The 26548-nt window shown below is 43.5% G+C and overlaps 7 protein-coding genes and 1 pseudogene across 7 annotated transcripts in view; 2 read left to right on the forward strand and 6 right to left on the reverse strand.

The window, feature by feature from the left end:
- LOC115739777 (anthocyanidin reductase ((2S)-flavan-3-ol-forming)) overlaps positions 1–25319 on the reverse strand; it is a 31427-nt gene extending 6108 nt beyond the window's left edge. Inside the window, exons 1-3 of the mRNA XM_030673029.2 lie at positions 25305–25319; positions 9128–9133; positions 7313–7322 (exon numbers count right to left, since the gene is read on the reverse strand). The gene's annotated coding sequence lies outside the window, so the exon portion shown is untranslated. The remainder of the gene's footprint in view (positions 1–7312; positions 7323–9127; positions 9134–25304) is intronic.
- LOC115739776 lies at positions 781–2557 on the reverse strand. The gene is made up of 2 exons (XM_030673027.2): positions 1814–2557; positions 781–1549 (listed from the first exon to the last, which is right to left on the reverse strand). Exons 1-2 carry the CDS (start codon positions 2427–2429, stop codon positions 918–920), a joined length of 1248 nt encoding a protein of 415 aa, XP_030528887.1. The 5' UTR covers positions 2430–2557; the 3' UTR covers positions 781–917.
- Positions 5186–7964, reverse strand: LOC115739778 (protein HEAT-STRESS-ASSOCIATED 32). The gene is made up of 5 exons (XM_030673030.2): positions 7691–7964; positions 6882–7073; positions 6571–6781; positions 5544–5764; positions 5186–5453 (listed from the first exon to the last, which is right to left on the reverse strand). Exons 1-5 carry the CDS (start codon positions 7811–7813, stop codon positions 5343–5345), a joined length of 858 nt encoding a protein of 285 aa, XP_030528890.1. The 5' UTR covers positions 7814–7964; the 3' UTR covers positions 5186–5342.
- Positions 8845–10355, forward strand: LOC115739774 (probable transcription factor At1g11510). Its single transcript, XM_030673024.2, has one exon. The coding sequence runs from the start codon at positions 8909–8911 to the stop codon at positions 10184–10186; it is 1278 nt and encodes a 425-aa protein (XP_030528884.1). The 5' UTR covers positions 8845–8908; the 3' UTR covers positions 10187–10355.
- On the reverse strand, positions 13270–14383 carry LOC115739779 (oxygen-evolving enhancer protein 3-2, chloroplastic-like). Its single transcript, XM_030673032.2, has 3 exons — positions 13988–14383; positions 13549–13844; positions 13270–13441 (listed from the first exon to the last, which is right to left on the reverse strand). The coding sequence occupies exons 1-3, from the start codon at positions 14292–14294 to the stop codon at positions 13343–13345; spliced, it is 702 nt and encodes a 233-aa protein (XP_030528892.1). The 5' UTR covers positions 14295–14383; the 3' UTR covers positions 13270–13342.
- LOC115739780 (thioredoxin-like protein CXXS1) lies at positions 15995–17969 on the forward strand. The gene is made up of 3 exons (XM_030673034.2): positions 15995–16176; positions 16464–16586; positions 17471–17969. The coding sequence occupies exons 1-3, from the start codon at positions 16075–16077 to the stop codon at positions 17621–17623; spliced, it is 378 nt and encodes a 125-aa protein (XP_030528894.1). The 5' UTR covers positions 15995–16074; the 3' UTR covers positions 17624–17969.
- Positions 18325–20643, reverse strand: LOC115739704 (annotated as a pseudogene).
- LOC115739775 (sulfite exporter TauE/SafE family protein 5-like) lies at positions 22210–25477 on the reverse strand. The gene is made up of 4 exons (XM_030673026.2): positions 24543–25477; positions 23180–23314; positions 22926–23075; positions 22210–22717 (listed from the first exon to the last, which is right to left on the reverse strand). The coding sequence occupies exons 1-4, from the start codon at positions 25356–25358 to the stop codon at positions 22409–22411; spliced, it is 1410 nt and encodes a 469-aa protein (XP_030528886.2). The 5' UTR covers positions 25359–25477; the 3' UTR covers positions 22210–22408.
- Positions 25478–26548: the final 1071 nt, after the last annotated feature.

The following is a 26548-nucleotide window of genomic DNA, read 5'->3' on the forward strand; positions in this document are numbered from 1 at the left end:
CATTATTCACAACCTCTTGGGAGTCTATTCCCTCCATTACAGTCCTTGGTGATCAAACATCTTCCATCAAGACGGATGACCAATCGAACTTTTTAAGTACAGACTCACCGATGGTCGCCTTTCGTTATGGCCAGTTTGCTAATTTGGAAGGCGCTGCCCGATGCGGTAGCCACGAGTCACAGCGGGATCTGCTGAAGTTCACGCGCAGTCCTTACGAAAGGAATTACCTAAGCACTTGCTGATAAATTGTAAGGGTCGGTTTATCTTAACCGTTGACGACGCTGCAGAGACATAACATGCCGAGCATGTTCGTCTTTCATAGTGTATCGAAAGGTAAGTAGCTTGGCATCACAGGCAGAGAAAGAAGACATTTCGATGATACAAATGGATGCTTCACATAAAACAGGAGGTCAACATCCTCCAGACTGGACAGAAAGGCTCATCCGACAACCTAAGCTACCACAGCATCCGCAAGAAAGAGAACTCCGCATCGACTCAGGACATCACGTCCTTTAAGACATAGTTCTTCGTGGATTATGTATATTAAACTGTTCATCAACTAGGTTGCATAATTTCGCGGTTAGTATGAGATGTTTACGTTCTAATTTTTGTACAAACGCATTCAAGCTGACAAAATTTTTGTGGTCCGTCTTTCTTTAATTCTCCTAACAGAAACCTGCTTATTCAAACAGATCGGTTATACTTGACAACGCTCGGCACCGGCAACTTTGAAGACAACTTCTTAAGCATAGAAGAACAGGGAACTGTTTAGTGTTGATGGATAAGATAAGACTAGAATCAATATCATTACTGTTGTATCTATCTATAGGAACAAGAGCAACATATATATCAGAAGAACTCTATATGACTGTAAAACTGGAAGAATTTTCTTGTCTAGCCCCGACTTCAATCTGGCTTCAGTGTTTGCAAATTACAACAAAGCAAGGCAAGAGAGCTTTCGGATTCCATAAATAAAGTTCTTCGATGCTCGAATACGGACCCAGTTTCCCGGCCAATGAGTCGAACCCGGATTGGCTCGCCATCTCATGAATATCTTCGAGAGGCCTGTGGACTCTCCCAGCAATCACTCTGCAAACCACCAAAACCTTCCTGAGGCGCTCACCTCCTTCGCCTAATATAATTGATCCAAAGGCTCTTTCGCTTGTGGATGAAGTGAATATCCCTACACCACCAGCCAATTCCTTCTTTGAAGGAAAGCCGTGTCTCAAAACCCGACAAACGCCGCAACTGTTGAGATTACATAGGCCGGAAGATCCGAGGCCGAGCGAGCAAGCCACAGTCGTGCCATAGAATCTTAGGAGCTCGTTCCCATCGGCCAAACAACGGGGGTGCTTCTTGGATAACTTGCTGGCTCTGATCTTGACCGTCTCTCGATATTCTTCGAACCGGGCGAGGGTGTTTTGCATGTTGTGGACTTTCAGGACCCTCTCAATATGTACACAACTGCTGTACTCAGACTTCAACCAGCTTGTTTGGCAAATTTTTTCCACTATCCTTTTGGATGAATCTCCATCACTGAGTTCAGTTACTGGAAAGAGAAAAAGTTGCAATGACATTAACAGAATTGACAGTTCAGGTTTAGAGACTCGACACCACATTGACAACAACACCCAATTCTTGCTGATTCTCCATCCTCAGATAGATTAAAACCAGAAGTTCAATCCCCAATTCGTTCAGACCACTCCAAAATCCAATAAACGATTATATATTTATCTACCAGAGACTGAGAAACTGCAAAAGGCAGTGCAGAAACAGACATGATCATGTAGTTCAAGGTGAAATGTTATTTTACCAGCATGTCTGGACAGATGATGAGCTTCAACAGCATCCAACTTCTTAAATTTCTCCCCGCACTTTTGGCACATGAGAACCGAAGATCCCAGATGAGCATCAGGGCCTAAGATACTCCTGGACTTTGGGAAACGGCCGCTTCTGCCGCCGATGGACATGGCCGAACTGCTGCCAATCTTCCTCGGCGGAGTACTCACCGACCGCTGGGAACTGTAACTGCTCGGAACCGTGCACTGGCCCCTAGGACCTGGTGTTCCAGGCCGAAGAGTCCCGACGAAAGTCGATGAATTCCAGTCGTTCCTGCTGTGATTCCCGTCGACTCTGCCTCCGACACCCATGATCTTGATTTCGCATTTCGAGTTATTGAAGACCACTTCATGGGTTATGGGGTTGATGAAGTCGCTGCTGGCAATGGATCTCGGGCTACCCGCCATCCGAGCGTGCCGCCTGCTTCCATGAACAACATCCCTGAGATTCGACATGGACTTCGAGCAACCACAACTTAGCCTTCTCGTGACGATGCTGTTGAGGCCTCTCGACTTCGGTTCATGAACATCTGACCGATGATTTGACTTGCAGCCCATTGATCTCTTGACGGCAAACCAAACTGCAGGCATCTTATCGATCCCTCCACTCGTTCTTCTTCGTTCTGTGCACAAGTTGGAAGCAATACAGAGATATGACTCGGGCGAGGAGGAAGGAAAATGCCTTGTTTTCGTTAGGACCAGCGCGCATTTAGGGATGTCTTTTTGTAGCCTTTGAGAGAGACAAGAACCTTGTTATAGAAAAATCTTAGGTATAGGGATGTCATGATTTTTTTTTTTTTTGTGATCATAAATGGCACTGTTCATTATGGAAAATTTTGGTGTCCATTGTTCCAATGGAATTGATTAATTTGCTAGATCCGTCCTATGTGCACACATCCAGCGAATGTGTCTAGCACAATGCGTACTTGCCCGAATTCGGAATCCTCTTGCCGAAACATTCGCTTTGCTAATCGATTGGGGTTCTAATTATTTTCTCCGACCAGAGGGTTGGCTTAGCGATTAAGAAGTGGACATGTGCATAGAGCGACAATCGAATATAAACAACTCCATGCTGAGAATAGTTTGTTAGCCGTGGTTGCCTAAGACTCTCAAATTATATCTCCATAGAATATGTGTTGAGTTTGAGCTTATAATAAACACCCAGTTCTCCGGCCCCGCAATAAAATAAAATAAAATAAAATAAAATAAAAGGAGATCCTATTCAAATGGGTTTTTTAATTTGAGTGCTTTCCTAATTTGAAGAAATTTTCTAGTATTAGTTTCCTATCTTGGATCTAATCACCCTGTATAAGAGGACAATTTTTTATTTGCCTATAAGTTTGTGGGTAAGAATTTGTTTATTCCTTTATAAGATCAATGTATCATTTCACAAAGATTTATGAGGGCTGAAAGTTGCATTAATTGTCGGACGTAATTAGAAATACTAAAAGCGTCCGAGTAACTCGAGCATGGATTTAATTCCCGTGATATCATCTAAGCTTGTAGCGAAATCCCACGCCGGCCTTTTCAAGAAGTAAGTTTCGCCGACCGAACCACGCAGATCCCGTGCCCCATTAATTTCCTTGTTTGGCGCATTACTATAAACTCAATTACGGCAGAATATGTTCTCATCGAGTTGATTGTAGAACGCGCGTATACATCGTTCAGAGGTTGCGATGGAGTCTTTGCTATTCCTCCACATGTGATGGGGAGACATTCTAAAAATCAACGTCGACGGGAGGGATGGTAGCCGCTGGCGTAGACCCAAAGGATCGATCGGCAACCACCGGCTGGTCAGCATCCCACGGACCCCTTATAGAAGCCAAAAACAGTCTAATCACTTTGGCTACGCCATGGCCACATCGGACCTAAGTTTGTTTTCACTTGAGTTAACTACTCGTTAAAAGTCCCACTTGAACTGCCGACCGTTTTTGTTTTGTACCTTTCGGACTGATTACGAGGAAAAATTGCCAAAAAAAAAAAATCTTAAATTTATTGTAATTATGCTAATTGGGTCTTAAATTTTTTTGGCTCAATTAAGTCTTAAACCTTATGCATTTGTGCCAATAAAAAAAGAGATTTAGTATTAAATTAATACAATCATAATAAGTTTAGTACTTTTTTGATCATTTTTCCGATTACGAGAGCTGTCAGGAGGCTGTTTGTTTATTTGAAAACTTGGTCAGCCCGTTTCGACGCTCTTAGACCTGGTTTTTATAGGTCCCATCCACTCGGTCGAACTTGAGATGCGACTCTTCCCCGCACGAGAAGGAAGCTCGCAGAATCTTGTCTCAACGCGACAAACGGCGCTGATAAGGGGCAGACTAAGGGCCTAACTTTGTTAGTTTATACGCAGTTTTTAGGACTACGATGATTGAGAGATATTAAACCAAATAACAAGAGAAGTAGAGCATACGAAACCCGGTCTATGCTCAATCAGAAGGTCGAGAGTAATTGTTGGTCTTTGACTTTTGAGAAATAGATTCGTCGGCACATGCCCAGATTCCATCACTTCTGCCGCTGTAGGGAGAGAGTTGAATTGTCATGTTCTTCGTTCACTTGATCGTCATCGACGCGGTCCTGCATGCACGACACGGTAGCACGGTCCACCTCATCGGAGAAGATAGTTTTCCGATGCTCAAGGTTTGCTGACTGCTAGACATTGTCCCCACCCAATTGTTCTTCTAGTGCTAAGGCGGCCAGTGATCATTCTTGATCTGAACCGGTGGTAAGTACGAGTACCATCTCCGTTATCCAGCGGTGGCGGCCCCTTATAGTTGACACTAATGTTATAGGAGAACGGACGTTATCCAGTGGAACAACTATACTGGTCAACCACAAGAGCAAAAGCGATCTGACCAATCATTCCATGCCCATAGAAGTGCACATGCAGATGTTTGTGAACAGATGCGCTTACGAATGACAGAAGTATGCAAATGTGCCCTTCGTCCAATGGAAAACCCCATTGAAAGAGAAAAGAGCCGTAGCTGAAGAGGGGACTTGGTGACCGACGCCGTCTTTGGATGGCCCTGGGTGATCTGAAACTAAGCTTTCCTTCTACCATATCGATTGCAAACTTATCAACTACTTTTGCACTTTCGATTGCCGATCATCGTGAAGCCGTACACATTAGTTATTCGACACATGAAGGCTTCGGATGAACCAACTCTCCATACTTCAATGTTTTAACCATGAGGTTTCAAGATGGACAAAATTCGACTTTTGTGAATCAACACTTCTACCACACAAGATATAACAAAATCCCCATTGCAGGCAACTGTATAAACAGTAGTACCAATCCATAAACAAAGAACCCAGCTAAGACCCCAATAAACACGAGGAGGTGAAAAGAGCAGCGCCCGAGAAAGAGAGTTATTACTAATTAAATTATGTTACACTGATCATATTTGTTGCATCACAGACAATGGTACAATGCACAGAACAGCAGAATACCGTCACAAAGGAAGTTTCCAAGAAGGTACACACATCATTACAATCTCCTATTCAGGACAGAAAGTAGGAGGATCCAAGAACCGATGAATGGTTTTTACCTAGCTTGCGCCCTCTGAGACACTCCAAATCCATGACTTGAGAGTGATCAACAAAAAGATTAACCTGAGAATATGGCATGTGAAAAACACACAGTGATCATCAAAGAAAGGTAAGCGATCCGAAAGCACAGTTCGCATTCCCGAATTTACATACCCTGGGACCATAGCGTTGGATGAACCACTCCGAGGTTCTAGCATTCGATGCTTCAAACATGGTTTTCTCGAGACCTAGACGTCCTACAATCTTCGCGATAATGTCTGCTCGGACAGCATCAGCATTGCAGACATCATCAGGATCTATCATTATCATGTCCGCCCCAGCTTCCAAGCATCTCTCTGCCCTTCTGATCAAGAGATCAACATCCTCGATGAATTCTACAGAAGCAGAAACCACGAAAGCAAGCAAATGTGAAATATTTTCTGCAACATCCAAGTAAAGTGCCACTTCTTAACAAATGATAGAAAGTTTAAAGAAGTACTTTAACAAATTTCCATGGTGTGGTGCATACCATCTAGACATTCCTTGAAACTTAGTAGTATATAAAATAGAAATTCACATCATAAGGTGAAGTACTTGGCTATCTATTATGGTACAGAAAAAGGGCGAATAACCAGATACATGGATTCAAATGCTGCTATGGAAAAGAACAACATATGAAACACATAATTTTGAAGTTCTAGAGCACATATTCATACATACCAAGTTAAAGCAATAATTGAGTTTAAACCCATGAAACCCACAGTCATGCATATCAAGCAAGAAGCAGCAACTTACCAACCAACTTGAAAAGACAAGCAAACTCAGTTGAAGTTCTCCCATGATATTAAAGGTACACAGCGTTACCATCATAAAGGATTTTCGTTACATGGAACTGGTAGGCACCAAAAATGAGAGACATATGGCCTTCAAAGTTATTTTCACAAGTACGATCATCCAGTTAAGATGTTGATTTCATTGAGAAATTAGCAAGAATACTAAGACAGGACTTCACATCCTCTCCAAACCATTCGAGTGATGACATCGGTTGCTCATTTCACAACTATAATTGCTAGTACGCTTCACCATCTTCGTAAGCAAATGTGTATCCATGTATCACTGGTATAAAGTTTCTCATCATACATCATAAATAACCAATATGGCACTGAGTAAACCATGTAGATTTAGATAAGTTGCTCCTTACCAGAACTTCGAGGCTCTGGAACTACATATGCCCCAAAAGCTCTATCACCAGCTCTAGGGATGTCAGACTTGTTAAACTTCACAGCAAACTGTGGCTTGGCTCTAAGACCGCCGCTCTTAACAGTGCGCACCAATCTCAGAAGAGTGTCTTCTGGAATTTCCAGAGTCCCAACATTCAGCTCAACTGTGTCGAATCCCAGCTGCTTACACTCCTGATTAATATCCATGAACAGCATACTGCATCAGTCACACATAGAAAACCTCAAAAAGGGAAAGGAAAGACGAGGAAAGAACCTCTCCGGAGCATCTCACCTGAACATATTCTTTGAAAGCGGATGGACCCCGGCGCAGCAAGTGCTCAGCCCAATCCCCAGTGCTCACGTACACATTATGCTCATGAGCTATATCAGCAATCTCTTTGATGAAAGACTTGGGCATTAGACTGTGCGAACCCCCAGAGAACTTCAACCCATCGACAAATGGCCCCATCGACTCGAAAAGATCCTGCATTGCACAACACATTGCTTGCTTATTAACAAGAAGAGCGAGCAGTAAAGTAACTGTTTGAGATAGTACATTAGCTTGACCAAACCAAGCATTCTTTGATGCAATCAAATATCTTAAGGTGAGCCCTTCTATTGAAGAAAAACTGCAGCTTGCTCTGTGCCGTTAAGGTATCGCCAATTTCTTTCTTATCTGGCCAACACAATCCTCCCTCTGCCAGAGAACTACGCCCCAATTTTGCAGCAGCAGGTAAGTCGCCTAGGCGCATTGGATGCGTGTTCCTTCTCTCTCGTGCTGCTCAATTAAATCAATAACTACACATAATTCGCTCCTAGAACTAATCCGTAGCACGCGTGGACTGCAATAGATCTTCAACACTCAACCTCAGATCATGCCTCAACAGTCCAAAGCAAAAAAGTATCACTCCGCAGATGCTGATTCGCTGATGCGCACACTCTAAGCTACTCTCGGACAGAATCATCTTGAATGCACAACAAATCGGAGAGTTCAGGAGCTCCATCGGAGCCATCGCGCACGCTCAAATCACACACACATGCACCAAACAGAACAAATAAACAGAAAGAGAGAACGAAACAGGAAGGGAAAAACAACGGAACCTGGAGGAGGTTCTGGTTGAATAAGGAGTAGTGCGGGCCCCTGATCTCCGTCACGCCGTACCGCCGCGGCTTCTCGGGGCGATCCTCGTCCTCCTCAAAGCTCTTCCATCGGCAAGCCGACATTCTCTTGTGTTCTCGGATTCTCCGGCGATCGAATCAGATGTCGGAGCTACGAATCGCTCTCTCTCTCTCTCCGCGCAAATGATCGTGCTTCAATCTGGAGCGCTCTTCGACTGGGGAAAGATTGGAGAAGTCGGGAGGTGGTTCTAGAAATGCGTCTTCTCCAACGTTCGTAATTGGTAATACACTTTGCCCGCCACGTGGCGCTCGGCCATGCATATTGAGCTCAAGAGGGCCCCACTCTCCGCCCAGCTCCCGTACGGCGTGTCGTTTCGGTTGATTGACATATCGCAGCTCGAATGTGGCACTCGGGATCAACTCACTTTTCATCATATTAGAATTTATGACTTAACTTCCATCTTGAAATGTAGTTTTTCTTTTCCTAGCTTTTTTCACATGATATTCTCTATTTCTTCCGATTTGTAATTCAATACATGAATTAATTGGCTAATTTCGTCAGACGAATAACATAATATGTGTTACTAATATTTCTCGTCTTGTCAAAAAGAGTGACGAAGGTGAGTGATAGCCGTTTTGACTAGAGATGATTGATTTTTGATTCGATCCAAATTTTGAATAATCTAATAAAATCGATGAATTATTAATAAGAGTGAGCAATAAAAACTTTAAGTGTTATATATTAATAAAATTATATTAAGATAGGTTATTAGGTTTAGATATGAAAAATATAAAAAAATATAAACCAACTAATCCGACTAATGAAGGTGGTTCAATTCTCTCTTAAAATTGGAGCAAAAATCATCGATTTTAATTTTATGAAATTGAGAATCGAATTGAGGCCCTTGGAAATCGAACTTGGATTAGTTGCACTTTTTAACACTTTCGGTAAGTGCACTTTCTCCAAATTAAAATAATAATTTTTTGACAAAAAGAAAGAAAAGAAATAATTGTGTTTCTTCTTTTACTATTTTGCCCTTCCCTGCCCGCTGCCCAGCACTTTGGGTGGCCGCTTGCTTATTATAAATCCACCAAATATCTCGGAATTCCCGATATCGCCCCCCCGGCCCCCCTCCTTTTCGTCCCTCGCTGATCGACCGTGCGCTAAAACCCTAACTCCGCCTCTTCTCTCTCGCATCCATGGCGCCGAAACGACCTCTCCCGTCGGAGGATCCGCCGCCCGCTTCCTCCGACGAGGAGTCTTCCTCGTCCACTGAAGACGAAGAGGAAGAAGAGAAGCAAGAATCTGGAGAGTCGGAGGCCGGGTCTGGGTCTGACACCGACGACGAGGACGACAAGGAGGAGCAGAAAAGACCGTCACAGCCCAAGCTGTCGTCTCCTCCTCCTCCTCCTCCGCAGCAGCAAAAATCTCAGGGACGGTCCGGGTCCAAGACGGAATCCGAGTCGGAGTCGGAAACCGAATCGGAGTCGGAGTCCGGGACGCGGCAATACACCGTCAAGCCCATAGCTTCGAAGCCCATGGAGGAAATCGAGACTCCGCCTGCGAAGAAGCAGAGGCCGGAGCCGCCCTCCTCCTCGAAGCAGCCCTCGGCTAAGCGTAAGATCCAAGTGGAGGAGGAGCAGTCACCGGCTAAGCGTAAGGTCGAAGTGGAGGACTCGAAGGAATCTAAGGACTCGAAGAAGGGGAAGAAGAAGGACGTTGCCGAGAATGGGTCCCTGCAGAAACCTGGGGAGGAGTCGAAGAAGCCGATGTTCCACAGGATATGGGGCGACGATGACGAGGTAGCGCTGTTGCAGGGCATGATTGATTTTCGCGAGAAGAAAGGTGTGGACCCTACTGCGAACACTAACGCCTTTCATCATTACGTCAAGAAATCGCTCGGACAAGAGTTTACTGCTAGTCAATTGGCGAACAAGATTCGAGTTTTGAAGAAAAAGTACAGTAATAATGAAGGAAAGGGGAAGGATGGTGGGGATAGGGCATTCTCGAAGCCCCATGAAGAGAAGGTTTTCCAATTGTCCAAGAAAATTTGGGGTTTTAATAAGAGCAACGATGCCGGCGGAAGGGGCGAACAGACGCCTATGCCCAAGGCCAATGGTACCGCTAAGAAGAGTAAGACTGCTGGTACTTCGTCCAAGTCGAAGTTGGAAGCCTCAAAGTTGGAGGCATGGCAGGAGAGGCCCAAGGAGAATGGTGGACTAATATCATTTGAGAACAGTGATACAATAGGCATGTTGTCCTGTGATAAGATGTTGCAACTATCTGGGATCGGCTTGGATGGGGACTTCTTGAGTAAAGGGTGGGAGATGGTGGACGAGTTGAAAAAGGAGGAGTTTAAGGAAAAAAGGAGGAAACTGCAATTGGCTGAGATGCGAGTATTGGCGGAGAGAGCCGAATTGATTCAATGTCAGACTAATCTAATTTTAGAGGCTCACCATCAGGCTACTGGGAAGTAGCATGGGACTGTGGGCTCTTTTCGATGGATAATAGTGTGCTAGGATATATTTTGTTTAGTTTGGTTTTGGGTTCATCGGAGTACCTTTTTTCTTCAATTGTTTTGTATGTTTGATGCATGTAAACCTTGGATTTCCGCATCTCTACCGAAGTTTGATGCTATTCTCTAAATGCTTCAGCCTGTTGCTATTACCTGCTATTGCTGTCTGCTGGTTCTTGGCCATGACCTAGCTGGTTAGTTGTCATCCTTTCTCTTGACTCTGATGGCATTATAACTTGTGTTGGTTTTTTAAGCAAGTTATGTTGCTGATGCATTATTTCTTCGTCTCTTGTAAATTGGGTTGTTTTTTGTCCGTTTATATTGATCAGCAACCATTTCCATCATATTATGCTTGTCTGGAAAATAGTTCGATCAGAAAACGCTTTGGGCTTAGAAGCATTGAAATTTCCTCGTGACATCCTAGTCTCCACTATTTTGTTTGCATGAACATTCATTGTCTAAAGCAAAGCATGAGATGCTTTCTCTGGTGATAGATGATGGATCAGGGGGATACAGCAGATTATACAAAACAAAATTAGATTGAACAGGAGATAAATCAGGTAAGATCAGGTAAAGCTTGGGTTTTGGTTTTGTCTTGGATTGTTTTCAAATGGTCCTTTGGTGGGTAGTGGACTGAAGGTTACCTTATTATCGTTGTTTATAGGTGTAAGTGTGTTTGACTACTGCTACATTTCTTAGTTGATTTACCTTGAGAGAAGCCATGGACATAAGTGCAACAAGGACACAAATCCTTGCCAATACATGTTACTTTCTCTCAATAGGTCTGTTCTGCTTCCTCAATCTTTGGAGAATGTGGCTAATCTCAGAAGTTGAAACAAATGCTAGTTGCTTTATTGTGGTTGAGGTGAGCTTGCTTGGTCACTGCTAGAATTGCAGTCGATTAGCTTGAGAAGAGCCATGGACATAAGTGCAACAAGGACACAAATCCTTGCTCTTATGTGTTAGTATATGAGTTGGAAGATTTCTTTATCTCAGGATTTGAAACAAATGCTGGTTGCTCTATTGAGGTTGAGGTTGCTTAATGTCTTCTATAGAGAGATTTAGCTCTCTCTCAGTGCAAGCCGCATCTCACTAGCAATAGGGAGACACTTGGACTCTCTCATGATATCATCTTGCATACAGCTAATCAATGCAAAACGAGTCACGTCATCCTAGCTTGAGCGTTTCTCTAAATGCCTGCTGATCTCTCCTAGCTTGAGCTTTTCTCTCATTAGGGTCATCCATGAGTTGGGATCAAATCTGCGTCACTGCTTCTTTTTTCAGCAAATTGCATTTTTCGGTACCATTGAGTTTTTTCACCTTCGTTCAATTCAGTTATGTTTTTCCTTTGCTGGAGCTATGATTAGTTACCAAATAAATAAATGTTACGTGACAATTCATCCTCAGCACAGCATACATTATTTTGTGCAGAATTACTGAGTTTTCAGTATCATCCTTGACTACATTGTACAGAATACATAGTTCCACAAAGGGACTACCGCTTAATTAAAGCATACCCAATGTAGAGCGTAACGCTAAATCACATGTATTGTAACATTATAATGCCTGAGTACATAAGGTAGAACATGATTCTGCAAAGTAGAAACAAGTGATATTCACAATCACAAAACAAACCAAAGGAGATATACGGGTGCTATTCCTCAACTAGCATTCTTTACTCGCCTCAACATTCCTCTGTTTTCTCGGAGACTGATTGAATCTGACATGGTGGCCTTTTAGTTTCGAAATCATCTCTTCGAAGATCGCATGGATTAAGCAGTGATCACAACCACCATACCATCAAAATGGCCGGTGCTGAAATCATCTCACACTTTCTGCAACCGGTGTCTTGGGGCATCAAGCAGTGTGCCCAACAAGATTACTTCTTTGTGAAAGTAATAGCTGCCTCCTCCTCCATTCCTCTCATATATATATATATATATTTAAGAGATACCTTGGAAAGTCTAGCGCTTGATACAACAGAGTCATTCCAACAAGTTTCACCAATTTCGTAGCGGAATACATTCATGCAACATTATTGAATAAATACAGATATAGAGAAATTGCAATACACAAGTATTTGGAGGGGTGACGTTGCCGATTATATGGCATGCCTCTTGCTTATGAGAATTGCTGCCCGCCAGGATCGCGATCGGCAAAATAAGGTCACAAGACAAGCATGCAAAGCTTGTCGACTTCATCTGGATACAGGAGGTGGCGCAGGACTGCAGAGCCAACCTGGATGAACCCTGCCTCAAAATCTTGATGGTGGATACAGAGGCACACCCCCGACAAAGTGATGGGAGATACGAGCAAATCGGTGTTGTACGATGCGTGCTTGTTGGCCAAAGGATTGATAACAATCCTGAGTGAAGATCGGAGGAGGACGGTGGTGAGCAGGGTCCGGGTGGAGTGGAAATGATGTCATATGCAGCAGCAAGCCATTGCAGAGCAGATGCACATTCCCGGCTGCTCAGTAAAGGAGGTGCGCTTGTAACTTCAGTTTGGCTCTTGATGGCTGAATCTTACTAGACCCGAATACAGCGAGACATCTTCAGTCTGAGAATGTGAAATTCATAGCGAATACAGCCATGAGACGCCTAAGTCAACACAATGAAGGCGCGAGATAATGCAAATCGTTAAAAAATCGGCTCATGAGATGGCGAGTTTCCTTCTGCTTCATGTTCAACCATGTGAGCCGTTCAATGCCGCAATCCCTTCTGCTTGAAAAGGCTCACATCGAGTATGCTTTCTAATCACGTGCCCTTTCGTTAGTTCATGAATTTGTTGCTCGAAAAGAGTTGATAGGATTCGAGTTTCAGCATAATGCCGGTCTTCGCGTTAATTTTGAATGAATGAGCTTGTTATCCATGTTAATAGGAAATGCTTCACAAGTAAGAAGCTGGTCTCTCTAGTACAGCTCCCTCCCTCCCTCCCTCCCTCCCTCTCTCTCTCTCAGCATGAAGCACAGGAGTTTTCAAATTCATCTTCGAGAAAACGAGACTGTAGCAACAGTGAAGGAGGAGAAAACAGAGTATTCTCCAGTTAGGAAAAAGAAATCCCTTCAAATAACCTTAACAAAGTGTCCGATAAAGGGTGACAAATTCACAAACTTGCTTTAGCCAAGCTTGGCAAGAACATCATTAAGGCTAGATACAGTCTCAGCATAGTATTTCTCCGCTTGCGGGGTGCTCTTGATCTTCGCCGCATGGTCCAACTGCTCGGAAAAGCACACAGAAATCGAAAATCGCATCAGTCAGATAATTTCCTAGGCTAACCGAATGAGCAAGACATGTTTCAAGATGTTTTTCCTGTCGGACTCACATTGCTGATGGTCTGGAAGAGCTTGCCGGTGAGTTCCTTGAGCGACTTCTTCTCCCCCTTGGGCTTCGCGGCGATGACAGTGTTGAGGTCGTAGCGGAGGTACTCGGCCCTGAGGCGGAGATCGTTCTGGACGTACGGCCACGCCTTCTTGTCTATGAACGACTTCACGTTGACGATTTCCTTGGCCGACTCCTTCGCCCTGGCTGCCGCCTGTGCCGGGGTCAGGGGCTGAATGAAGAATCTGTCCTTCAACGGAAGGTCGAGATCTCTTGGCTCATCAGAGTTCAGGGTTCCAGCTACATCAAGAGAAGGGATTCCACAACTTTGAATTCTACAGTTCTTCATTATACTTGCATTCTATAGTTCCTCAAGGTTAAAGAGAAAACAAAATCTCTCTGAACAATTCAGTCACTGTTCCAGCAAAAGGCAGGAGACTTACACAGTCCGCCGGACGGCGGGGGAGGCCCGCCCACCTTGATCGCCCTGACTTCGGCCCACACTGCTTGGACAAAAGAACCCGAAGCCAAAGCGGTGGCAACCAGACCGAGGACTGCCCTCCGGCTACTAGTCTCGGCATCGGCCGAACCCTGTTGAGCTCTAATGCTGAAGCCAGGCCTGGCCAAGCCGACCCGGTTTCCGCCGCCGATGCTCAGGCGGGTCGAGCCGCCGCTAAACTGGAGGCTGCCTTCCAGCACGGCCTGAGAGGAGCCACGTAAGCCAGCCATCAACGCCACAGCTTGGGCCATATTCACCTTCGATACCGATTCTCAAGTGCTGTTGCTGGGCAAGCTTTGATTCAGGAAGGAAAATATATTTCTGCGAATCGGATGAAGTTTCTTGGATCGGCCATGAGGTTGTGTGGTGCGAAATGATCTGGGGACACCACCTTATCTGCCATTTTCCTGCTTGGATAACTTGGATATGGTCCTGGCCACTCCCCCGCTGCCACGTGGATTACGTGCGGGTTTTAATTTGACAGGTAGGATTGGGTTGGGACAATGGGCTGCTTGTATTTCGACACGTGGACTGGGGGATCGATTTTGGTTCAGGGCATCAAACAGCAAGAACCGTGAATTTTGCTTTCATGATCTCTTATGCTGATCGTGTCACTATCAGTAGTCTTTCCCCACGTCTTTGCACGGGAGCTGCTACTATGACAGTACCGTCGTTATTTCCGACTCCACGATTTTTTAATTAATAAGTGTTTTATGTAAAATACGCGGTGATGATATGTAGATTTATGATAAAAATAACTGTCATGAAAGCATTTCCATTCTTGCACCAGCCATATGATGTTCTTAAATTGTTCCTTTTTTCAGAAGATATCTTATCAATTTCTACTCACAAATGAAATTGGGTAACTGGGTCAGAAACGTAAATTGCATTTTATGCAGTGGGCTATCTGATCTATGCAGAAGCAGGCCAATTAAATCTTACATGCGAGATTCACGTGAAATTCTAATAGGGAATTTGCCTTGGGAAGAGGGAAAATATGAAACTCTTTTACAATTGTCATTAATAATATCGAATGTCTGTCGTACTAGGATGAAATTGGAGATGGGCTAATGCCAGGACAAAAACAGCTGTGCCCTGTAGCTTCATTTGATGGACAAAAATTGTATTTAAATGGCTGATGGTACCTAGTACTAATACCTATCCAAAAAACAACATAAATGATGTGAAATACTTTCAACTCTCTTTGCTTGCAAATAAGATGGGGAACACTGCTTAACTCATGGATACATAATTGAAATACACCGAGATAATAAAATCTATCTTGTGATTTTTCACCGAACTAAACTTGAATCTTGAATCTCAAAAACAAGACAAGGCCTCGAAGCACACATTCATCAAATTCTATCATCAACTTCTAAAAGAGTTCGCACGCAATTCGAGACACACCCTAACAAAATTTATTAGGAATTGAATGGCATTCTTACATTTCAACGCAAGAAAAAGTAAATACATAAGTGGAGAAACCAATCGTTCCAAAAGTTAGACGGCTGGTTTATCAAAATCAATTTTGCAAAGTGATGTATGTAATGGGCTTCCGCTGAATGCTTGAAAGTGATTTGCTCATTATCTAGGTATCCACTTTATTACATGACAAATCAGTTTGCCTGATCCGAGCAATTGTTTCATTAGCCAACGTATTAGTCACGACACATTTAAGGATAGACACATGCAAGTGGGCCATGGGGCCCATCAAAGAAGATGAAGTGGGCCATGGGCCAGATGAGGACACATTCAAGTGGGCCATGGGGCCCATGAAAGAAGATGAAGTGGGCCATGGGCCTGAAGAGGGCAATACGGTGGGCGCCCCCAGGACAGGATGAAACTGGAGGGACTCGAAATTCTTCCCCAGCTCCCAATGCATATCCAAAATTGGGTCCCTCCTTTCTTCTTCTCCAATTAATCCAAAAAGGCATAAACTTTCGCTTTAAAGTGAAATGGAATCTCAAAGGAGATATGATCTCTTGAAGCTTCAGGCGGAGGAGGCAGGAGAAGAATCAGAGAGCAGCAACAATGGAAGGGCAAGAGCAGCGGAACAAGTCCCGAGCCGTGAAAGTCGACTCGCCCGAGTCGTGGGATTCCTACTTGACTCAGGCCACCACTCAAGCCTGCCCTGTATAGTTTCTTCTTTCCCTCTTTTTCTGCATCCTCTCGTGCTGTTGCGCCTTCTCTGTCGTAATTCAGAAACATTTCGACTTGGGTGTTGTCAAAGTTCCGAGCTTTTTGCCTCCTGATGACTTCCCCTCGCTCCAATCCCGGTTTCTTTCTATGCCTTTGCGTGCCGAGTTTAATTTAATCGATTCGTCATTGGAATTTCTTTTTCTGGGGCGATGAGTTTCGAACAAGTTGTGCGGTTGGTCGGTGTGTTTGATCTTGGGGTTGTGTGATGGGTGTTGATACAGGTGGTGGTGCACTTCACTGCTGCTTGGTGCATGCCTTCGGTGGCCATGAACCCGTTCTTTGAAGAGCTGGCCTCGACGTTCCCAGATGTTATGTTTCTCATTGTTGATGTTGACGATGTTAAGGTGAAATCCAACTTTTTTTTTTATTCTCAGAGTTATTTTGCAGGATAATTTGAGTTGTAGCTCGTTACATTAGAATGGAATCGTTTATTGGCAGTTGGAAACATGCAGTTACCTCGTACTATATCCACTGTGTAGACTTGGTATATAATTGAGATCATTAGGTGTTATGTACCCTTTTCTTCTTGCACAGAAGTATGTGACATAGTGTTTATAGAGAAGTGGAGTATATGAGATTTTTTTCATGTTCAAGATTAGAAAATGTTTGTTTTCGCAAAGCGTTAAGGATATCATAATTATCGAAGCATCACAAAGTTTCTCCGACGTTTTTGATGGTTTGATCCCAATTGTTAATTATGTGCTTTCTACTGCAACTTAAAATCTGTTTTGGTGTTTGTCTCATGGATGTTTGCTTTAGTATTAAAGCAACTACATAGTAAAAAACTTAGGGAGTTCATTCTTGATGTGTGGTGGAACTGTTTCAAATTCTTTGGAAAGCAAGTAAAACTTCCAAAGCAGATGCTGAAATTTCTCGCAGGCGTGATTATCTTTTCCCATTTATGATTTAGAATGTCTGTTGTCTGGGACGGCTTCGTGGTTCTGAAAGTAACTTAGGCTTTTGAAAATGGCACCCTAAACTTTATAAGCTCGCATTCCAACGTGGACACGTCTCTTTTGATATGTATTTGGGGGGAGAAAGTGTTTTTGCGTTGCAAAGCTTGTCGCGTTAATCTTCCATTGAAGAGCAGATGAGGCTTTTTAGGCATAATAAGTCTGCAATGATACTCTTTTGAAAGATCTTGTCACTTATTCCTCTGGCTAACGAATATGTTTATGCCAAGCCTTGCCTGTGAGGAAACATCATTCTTGAGGTTTGCTTTTCGTAGGAGGTAGCAACAAGAATGGAGGTTAAAGCCATGCCGACGTTTCTACTGATTAAAGACAAAACTCCTGTTGACAAGCTGGTGGGTGCGAATCCTGAAGAGATAAGGAAAAGGATAGACGGTTTCGTGCAGTCCTTTCGCGCGAGTGTTGCCTAGTGACAGCTTCTTGCCCCAGCCCGGCTGACACTTTACATTTTGGTCTTTGCAAGATTTGTGCTCATGAGTCTGCCATGGTATTGGTATTTGCAAGCATGTTGTTTGTATATTTGATTTGTGGTATATCGATCTGGAAAGTGCCAAATGTTCTTACGGTGGGTTGCCACAATTTCAGCAATCTTTTACCTTTGTCTTTGGAGTTTCATCGACAGCGTTCATCCTGTGCCGATTTCTACTGTTTGCTGTTCGAGTTTTTAGAACATCATCTCCAGATAAATTCTCGATATCGAATTGTTTCATCCATTGTTAATTCGCATGAATATTACAGAATAGGGTATTATATACGAATTCCATTAATGTTTTGTCCATTCCAGAAATTTGAAGTATACTAATTCTATGGATGAGTCGGCCACTTGAATGGCAAAGCTGCATATATACTGATACTTTCTGGATAATGTCATGCATAAATCTTCACAATTTATTGATCTTTCAACTGCATACTGCATAGGAATTCAACTCTCCCTCATGTGCCGCCCTTTCTGCTCCCATGATTACATAACGAAATAGCCGACATTGTAGAACTAGTCAGTTGAGCCAATCTCCAGTAGATAGACATTGTGAAGTATGTTGGCCTCTTCACCGAGAGAACGCCTACCTCTTCACCGAGAGAACGCCTAACTCTCCTTGTACCATATTGAGTTGAAGAGAAACGAGCCTTTTCTAACTTTTACGGTGTGCGGGCGTAGCGAAGTTCGATGCGCAAAAATAGTGTCGTCAACAAGGAGGTCTGAATCCCATATACTTGCCTGAATTGTAGTCTTTCCTGATCTCAACGGCTCTGAGCCCGGTGATGAGAACCGTACTCAAAGCCATCACGATGCACACAGAGAACACGATGAGTGAGGCCCTCCCATATAATCTTATGGCCCTCTGAACCACGATTATTCCCAGGAGAGACGCGATGAAGCAGATAGAGGAAAATATCAGGGCGATCTCCGTATGCTCCATCCCCAGTAGGAGATACTGGAGCACGGACATTGTGGACGAGAAGAAAACCATGAACGAGCAAGCCGCTGCTGTAACCTGCAAGACGAACCGCAGGTTATGGCTGACAGAGTTTTGAGTTAGGCTCGGCCTAACAGATTCGGCCATTCAGAAACGGTATGAGTCAACCATAAAGTAGTTACCTCAGGTGCAATTCCCACTTGCAGGAGAAGTGGGCTTATAAACTTTCTGCCGCCTATTCCAAAAATTCCGCCCAGAAGTCCAGCTAACACTGCCATTACCGGACAGGCAAGTGTGTTGGCCAGTTCTTCTCTGTTCGGGTCATCGATGCCCTTCAGAAAAGAACCCAATCTTGATGAGCTTCTCTAGTTCATTCATGTTGGGCTAATGTACATTAACTCTTTTATGGTTCCTGAATCTTTTTCTTGTATATAACCAAACACCTGCCGGCTTGTAAGTTGAGGTTCAATGCTTTCTTTCCTGATAAGAGTGCACGAAGTGAAGGCAACAGCTAGTGGAATCTGAATGGCTGAGAGTAACCAATATTCTGAACCCCAGGGCTCAACTGGGATGATAATCTGTACATGATTTCAAAAATCAAGCACATTGACTCTGTAGTAAGAAGTTGGAGCAAAAGATAATGTTGCGGGAGAGTCGTTTGAAGAAATGAAAATCTAGCGGGAAGTTAGCGTAAATGTAAACTTTAAGGAAGAAATGGTGCAGTGGAACTAAGATGAGCGGTATCATGATCACAGGCTGGCCATGTCTGTTAAGTGTTATACGAATACAAGACAAGAAACGCGGTCCATGGGATCAGTATAGTCATTTCATGGCAAAATTCGAGATTGCGATGCTTGAGCTTATTTGCTGTTTTCTTCCTAGGTTTGATTTGCTAGCACAAAACATATTCCAATTTGCATTCCCTGAAACCAACTCGAATGGAACATTGAAGCCCATGTAGTTTAGTTAACTCCCATCACTTGTGACTTTAAAATTGACTTGGAGCAAGCTGAAGTCACCATCCATAGACAGGTGTTCTGTCTGAATGGAATTGGAACAGAAGAGAAGACAGAAGAAAGAGCTTTCAATGTAACGCTAGAATGAATGATAAAAAACCAGTTCAAAGGAACCTTCTAAGGAGACAAAAACAAGGAATAATATGCTTTTTCTGTTTCGTAACAAAGCAAAAGGATGTAGTACGATCTGCCTATAGACTGACCACGATCTGCTGTTTGGTATACCATGTTCATTCACATAATTGGGTCACAGGGAGACATGATAAACATCCTTAGCCTTAACTAAGATGATGAAGTTAAAGGAGACAGAGACAGAACAGCAAAAAAGAGTGTACCAGAAGAAACTCACCTTTCCATGTCGATTTCCACTAAGAATATACACCGTGGAGAATGAACACCAGATCAGAACCAAGACCCCCAATTTCATGCATGCGAACTTTTCTTGACCTTTTGGTTCATCCCACAAAACAGGCTCTCCTGCAGTTTTGGCTTCCTCTGAACCACCAAGACCCCCCTCTATCACAGACCCGTTTTCCAAGTTTACCATCTCTATCCCTTCCTCAGACTCCTGTTTCCGATACGAGACCCCTTTTTGGCAGGTCTTGAAGGTGGACCAAGCAAGAAAGACTGCAAATAGTACAGAGATGAGCCACTCGGGGAAGACAACATTGCATATGACCCCTCACTCCCAACAACAACCATGGCTCTGAGAGGACCGCAATGTCATAGTCGATCAAGCACTTGTCACCAAACTTGGGGCTCTTGATGATCAAGTTGCAGATGACATTAGCAATCGACACACCAGTGACCATGAAAGCTGAGAAGCTTGAGGCTGTCTCGAGCCGGAGGCCTGCAACTATAGCAAGAATTAGTATGAAAAGCCCACATCCACCAATCCCACCTGCGCTTGAAATAGCAGCTGCTACGAAGCACAAGACACCCGCTTGCACCATTGGAGGTGAGGAAAGCTTGAACTTGAAGTTGGTTTCTTGCGATTTCATCATCTGGGTGTGCCTCCATTAATGAGTGGTGGGAAAGATCCTGACGTCTTGTGATTCTCGAGATGGGTTCCCTTCCTTCGGCATGTGAAACGCTGAGGACTGTGAAGAAGAAGAAGAAGAAGGTTGGGAGTAGGAGTTGAGCAGAGAGTCTGTGACTCTTCATATTGAGAGAGCCTTGGTGTATGGACAGAAGCGGAAACTGCACTGTCCTTATACCGAGGGGTTGAGAAGGCTCTTTGGTCTTCTGCCAAGCATTATTCACGGAACCAACAAGGAGCAAAATGAACGAATGTAAAATGTGATTGTCAATGCTTATCAGCACAGCAACACGTGAAGTAATTAAAAAAAAATGTGGAACTGGTGAGACTACCAGGCCTCGCAATGTCATCCAATGTTTTCAAGAATTTGCTCACTGGTTCAGAGCCGACTCAAAATGGATTTTACTCGGGAACTCACCCAGTCGGTTCAGTTTCTAAGTTGATGGGTTCAGGACTCAATCGCGGGATCAAATTGAACTGTTCGGTTTCCAGGTTTAAACCACTGAACATACTTAATTCTTGATGTTGAACATCACTCATGTTGAGTTTGCCTGAAGCACTTTGAACTCTGAAAATTTCACCAACCCGAGAAATGGAGAAGTGAATTTCAATTGTCAGAATTTCTCGTTTTTCTTTCAGCTCTTACTAGTTACAGCTTCTTGCCTTGTCAGGGCTGACGCCGAACGTTTTGGTCCTCGTAGAGTTTGGGGATCTGAGTCTGCCATGGTGTTGGTACTTGCAAGCATCGCCGATCTGGCAAGTGTTGAATGTTTTAATGGCGGGTTGCCACACAAGTTCAGCTATTCTTTTCACCTCTGCCCTCGGAGTTTCCATCGACGGCGATTTATACTGTGCCGATCGCTACATGCTGCAGTTTGAGTTTTCAGAACATCGTCCCTTGATAAATTGTCGGCATCGAAGTGTTTTGTCCGTTGCAAGCGCCGAGTGTTTGTCGACGTCGAAGAGTTTCGTCCTTTGTAAGTGTCGAAGGTTTTAATGTATACAAATTCCGCAGATGGTGCAGTCATTTTCAAATTTGTACTGTACTAATTCCATGGGTGATATGGCCACTTGAATTACAAAGCTGCATATTTTACTGATGCTTTCTGGAGATCTTTCACGCATCAATCTTCACAATGTATCAATCTTTCGACTATGATCTCTGGAACCACTTACTGCTCTTGAATCGCATAAAAGAGATCAAAATAACTGGGGAACCTATGTGATTACTCAGTATCCAACATGAAATATTCAGCTAAACAAATCGAAAAAGAACAGATGGACGAATCAAAATAATTCCCCGCGTTGTTCTACTAATTTGATCAGGGTATCAGGATCGCGTCATGGAAATGAGTGAATCCTCTGTTGTGCTTATACATTCAAAAGTCAATCTCATGGCAAAGATTTATCATACCTTGTCATACGAGATTCTACAAACGATCATCTTTCCAGATTAAGAAATCTCCATGCACAGCCCTTCCGCTCCCGTCTTTAAACAAGAAAATATCCGATAACGTAAACTAGTCTGTCGGAACAATCTCCTGTAGAGAGACATGTTCAAATATGTTGCCCTGATCCCACAAATGGGACAGGCTATTACGTGAGTTCGTGGACAGCATGCGTACCTCTCCCCATTCCATATTAGTTGAAGAGAAACGAGCTGTTTCTAAAATTTTCAGCGTGTGCGCTTCAGCTAAAATTCCGTGCTGCGCTAGAGTGAGTCAGTCAACAGGGAGGTTTGAATCCCATATACTTGCCTGAAACGTAGTCGTTCCAGACCTCAACAGCTCCAAACCCGGTGATGAGAACCGTACTCAATCCCATCACAATGCTGACGGAGAACACGATGAGCGACGCCCTCCCATATTCTCTTATGGCCCTCTGAACCACAATTATTCCCACAAGTGACGCGACGAAGCAGATAAAGGAAAATATCAGGGCGGTCTCTGTATGCTCCATCCCCAATAGGATATACTGGAGCGCCGACATCGTGGATGAGAAGAAAACCATGAACGAGCAAGTCGCTGCTGTAACCTGCAAGATGAAGTGCAGGTTATGGCTAACAAAATCTGAAATGGGCTCGGCCTTTCATAAACGGTATGATCCGAACTTGGTGGGGCAGTTGTCTACAATTGGCTTCGCCTATGACGCTAAACACTAAAATGACTTCACCTAATAATTTCTCCCAGCTTGTGCGAGGAACAGGTAAGAATTACAAATGTTGTTTTGACCAAGAAGTTACCTCAGGGCCAATTCCCACTTGCAGGAGGAGTGGGCTTATAAGCATTCCACCACCTATTCCGAAAATTCCGCCCAGAAGTCCAGCTAAGAGTGCCATTATCGGAAAAATAATCCTGTTGGCGGGTCCTTCTCTGTTCGGGTCATCAATGTCCTTTAAACAAGAACCACATCAAAATGAGCTTCAAGTAATCGAGCTAATTTGCTACAAATTGTGTTACGGTTCTTAGTAATCTCTTTCTGTATATAACCTAAAACCTGCTGGCTTGAAACTCGATGACAGACGCTTTCTTTCCTCAAAAGGATCCACGAAGTAAAGGCCACAGCTAGTGGAATCTGAATGGATGAGAGTATCCAATATCCTGTACCACAGGGCTCAATTGGGACGATACTCTGCACATAATTTCAAAACTCATGCACATTAAATCTGCAGTATAGTTGGAGGAAAAAGATAATATTGCAGGACAGTCATATAAAAAATCTTTCCAATGATTTACTCGGGAACGCGGAAAAGGAAAAGAAAGTAAAGTTTAGCGGCGAGTGAGTGTGATGTAAAGTTTAAGCAAGAAATGGCGCAGTGGACCTAAGATGAGTAGTACCATCATCACAAAGTGACCATTTCTCATACAAGACAAGAACGGAGGACTTTGTGATATCAATATAGTGGTTTCGTGGGCGGCAAAATTCGAGATTGCGACACCGGAGCTTATTTGTCGGTTTCTTCCTAGGTCTCGTCTGCTAGCATGAAGCATCTTCCAAGTTGCATTCACTGAAAGCAACTCAAACTGATACTGAAGCTTAAAATAGTTTACCTCCATCTCTTGAAACTCAAAAATAGATTTAGAGCAAGCTAACGAGCCACCATCCATAGATAGACATAATCTGTATGAGTTGAACGAGAAACTTCAGTTTGGAAAAAGAAAAGACAAAAGAAAAAGCTTTTAATATAAAACCAGAATGAGTGACAAAAGATCTGTTTAAAAGGACCCTTCTAGTTCTTTTAAACAGATCTTTTGTCACTCATTCCGGTTTTAAAAGGACCCTTCTAGTTTTTGGACCAAAAAAAAAAAAAAGGACCCTTCTAGTTCTGAGGAGACAAAAGTAAGGGAGAATGGATCTACTTTCTTTATCTTCTTTGGAGGTATCTGTGGAGCTTTTCATTCTTAATACAATCAAAAAAATTTAAACTTCACACATTCAGAACCTTATATTAGTGTTAAAAGTCTAGCCCCACATGTGTCCCACATTTAAGAATCAAGCGAGCCATCCCTGAAATATAGAACACAAAAGGAAACAAATTTGCTGTTCTGTAACATTGACTAAATGTCCCCAGCATGAACAACAATTATCGGTTATTTAAAATATCAGTTGAAGGTGACTCCCTACATAAGGACAAGCCAAAAAGATCCAGCATGATCTGCCTCTATATTCTGCATGATCTGTAATTGAATAATGAAGAATGAAAATGAGAATAACTTGGCTAGATCTTTTGATACTGTACTAGCTTACATAATTCAGTCACAGGGACATGACACTTCTTTAGCTTTATCTAAGATGACGATGGAGTTTAGGGAGACGAAAACAGAACAGCAAGAAAGTAAGTGTATCAGAAGAAACACACCTGTCCATATCGATTTCCACGAAGAACATACACGAAGAAGAACGAAAACCAGACCAGAATCAAGACCCCCAATTTCATCCATGGCAACTTCTCTTGACATTTTGGTTCAACACGCAAAAGAGGCTCTTTTGCAATTTTGGCTTCCTCTGACCCACCAAAACCCCCATCTCGCCCCGACCCATTTTCCAAGTGCACTATCTCTCTCCCTTCCTCTGACTCCAATTTCCAATACAAGACCCCATTTTTGCAGGTCTTGAAGGTGGACCAAGCAAGAAAGACTGCAAATAGAACAGTGATGAGCCACTCAGGGAAGACAACATTGCATATGACCCCAATACTCACTCCCAACAACATGCATGGCTCGGAGAGGAGTGCAATGTCATAGTCGATCAAGCACTTGTCGCCAAACTTGGGGTTCTTGATGATCAAGTTGCAGATGACATTCGCCACTGAACCCCCGGTAACCATGAAAGCTGAGAAGCTCGAGGCTGTCTTGAGCTCAAGGCCTGCAATTATAGCTAGAATTGGTATGTAAAGCCCACCTCCGCCAATCCCACCCGCGCTCGAAATAGCAGCTGCGACGAAGCACAAGACAGCCGCTTGCACCATTGGAGGTGAAAAAGACATGAACTTGATACGGGTCTCCTGAGATTTCGTCATCTGGGTGTGCCTCCATTGATGAGTTTGGACGGAAAGTTCACGACTTTCTGGGATTCTTGAGACGGGTCCTGTTTCACTAGCATATGAAAGGCTTAGGATTGTGAAGAAGAAGAAGAAGAAGAAGATGAGAGCTGAGAGTAGGAATCGATTGCTCATATTGAGGGACTCTGGTAAATGGACAAAAACTGATTCTGCACTCTCTTTATAAACAGGGGCTGGGAAGGATGTCTGGCCTTTTGCCTGGCATTTGTGACGCAACCGACGAAACGCGAGCGGATAAATTATATAGAGTTCAAAAGTGACAGCACAGCCAAAAGTGAAAATGATTGTTAAAGAATGTGAAAATGGTGGGAGGCTACCCAGCTGTCGTAATATCATCCGAGTTTGGTCAGGGAAAAGCAAATGATGCAATTCACCGACGCTAAAACGTGGCTCCATTCATGAACTGATTAAGCTCCGTCCCACTTCCAGAATTGTGTGAACTCCTGTTTACTCTCGATGTCTAAGAAGTCTCAAAGTCAGTGGAAAATCATTCAAGAGGGAGAGAGATAGAGAGATGTGCATCTCTTGGAATGTCATTGATGAAAGGTTGTGGAGGACTGCACTGGCACTTGAGCGACGGTTGAAGCTTTGATTATGGCTAGAAGGAGAGAGAGAGAGAGAGAGAGAGAGAGAGAGAGAGAGAGAGAGAAGGTAGCAGATGAGAAGGTTTTTGTCGTAAAATTCAAATTCTGCAAGGGCGAATGATGCGTTTCTTTTTTCCAACTTTAATTATAGCGCTTATACTTTGTTTTAGAGAGAATGCTACCATCAATGAGAGCATGTCGGAGCGGGGACGATTCCGGAGCTCGAATTGGAAACGGAATCAATGTACTCGTTCTAAGAAATTTAGGAATTGGGGATCAAACCGATCTACTCTAAAACTAGCTTGGAGCCGAGCTCCTCGTTTGGTAGAACCTGAAACTTATCCTCGGTTTTCGCCAATTTTTTCTATTTTTACTTGAAACTTTGGTTTCGGGATCCGTTTCCCTTATTTGAGTTGTTAACTTGGTAATAAAATAAATTTTTCAAAAATATGCTCGCTGGTTCAGAACTGATTCAAGATCAATTATACTCGAGAACCAGCATAGCTAGTTCGCTTCCTAAATAGAATGCACGGGTTCACGACTAAATCAAGGGTCATGCGGTGTCTCATCGGTTCCTATGTTTTAAACCCCTGAACCTACCCGATTTTCATTGGAAACCTTGGAAGTAGCCTTGAACCGGGGGATGAAAATGTCTCGGAAACCTTGAATGTTCAGCCTTTTTCATTTGGGGAGGGTGATGTGGTGCTTAGATCGCATTAG

The sequence above is a fragment of the Rhodamnia argentea genome, chromosome 9 (assembly GCF_020921035.1).
Source record: "Rhodamnia argentea isolate NSW1041297 chromosome 9, ASM2092103v1, whole genome shotgun sequence".
NCBI lineage: Eukaryota > Viridiplantae > Streptophyta > Magnoliopsida > Myrtales > Myrtaceae > Rhodamnia > Rhodamnia argentea.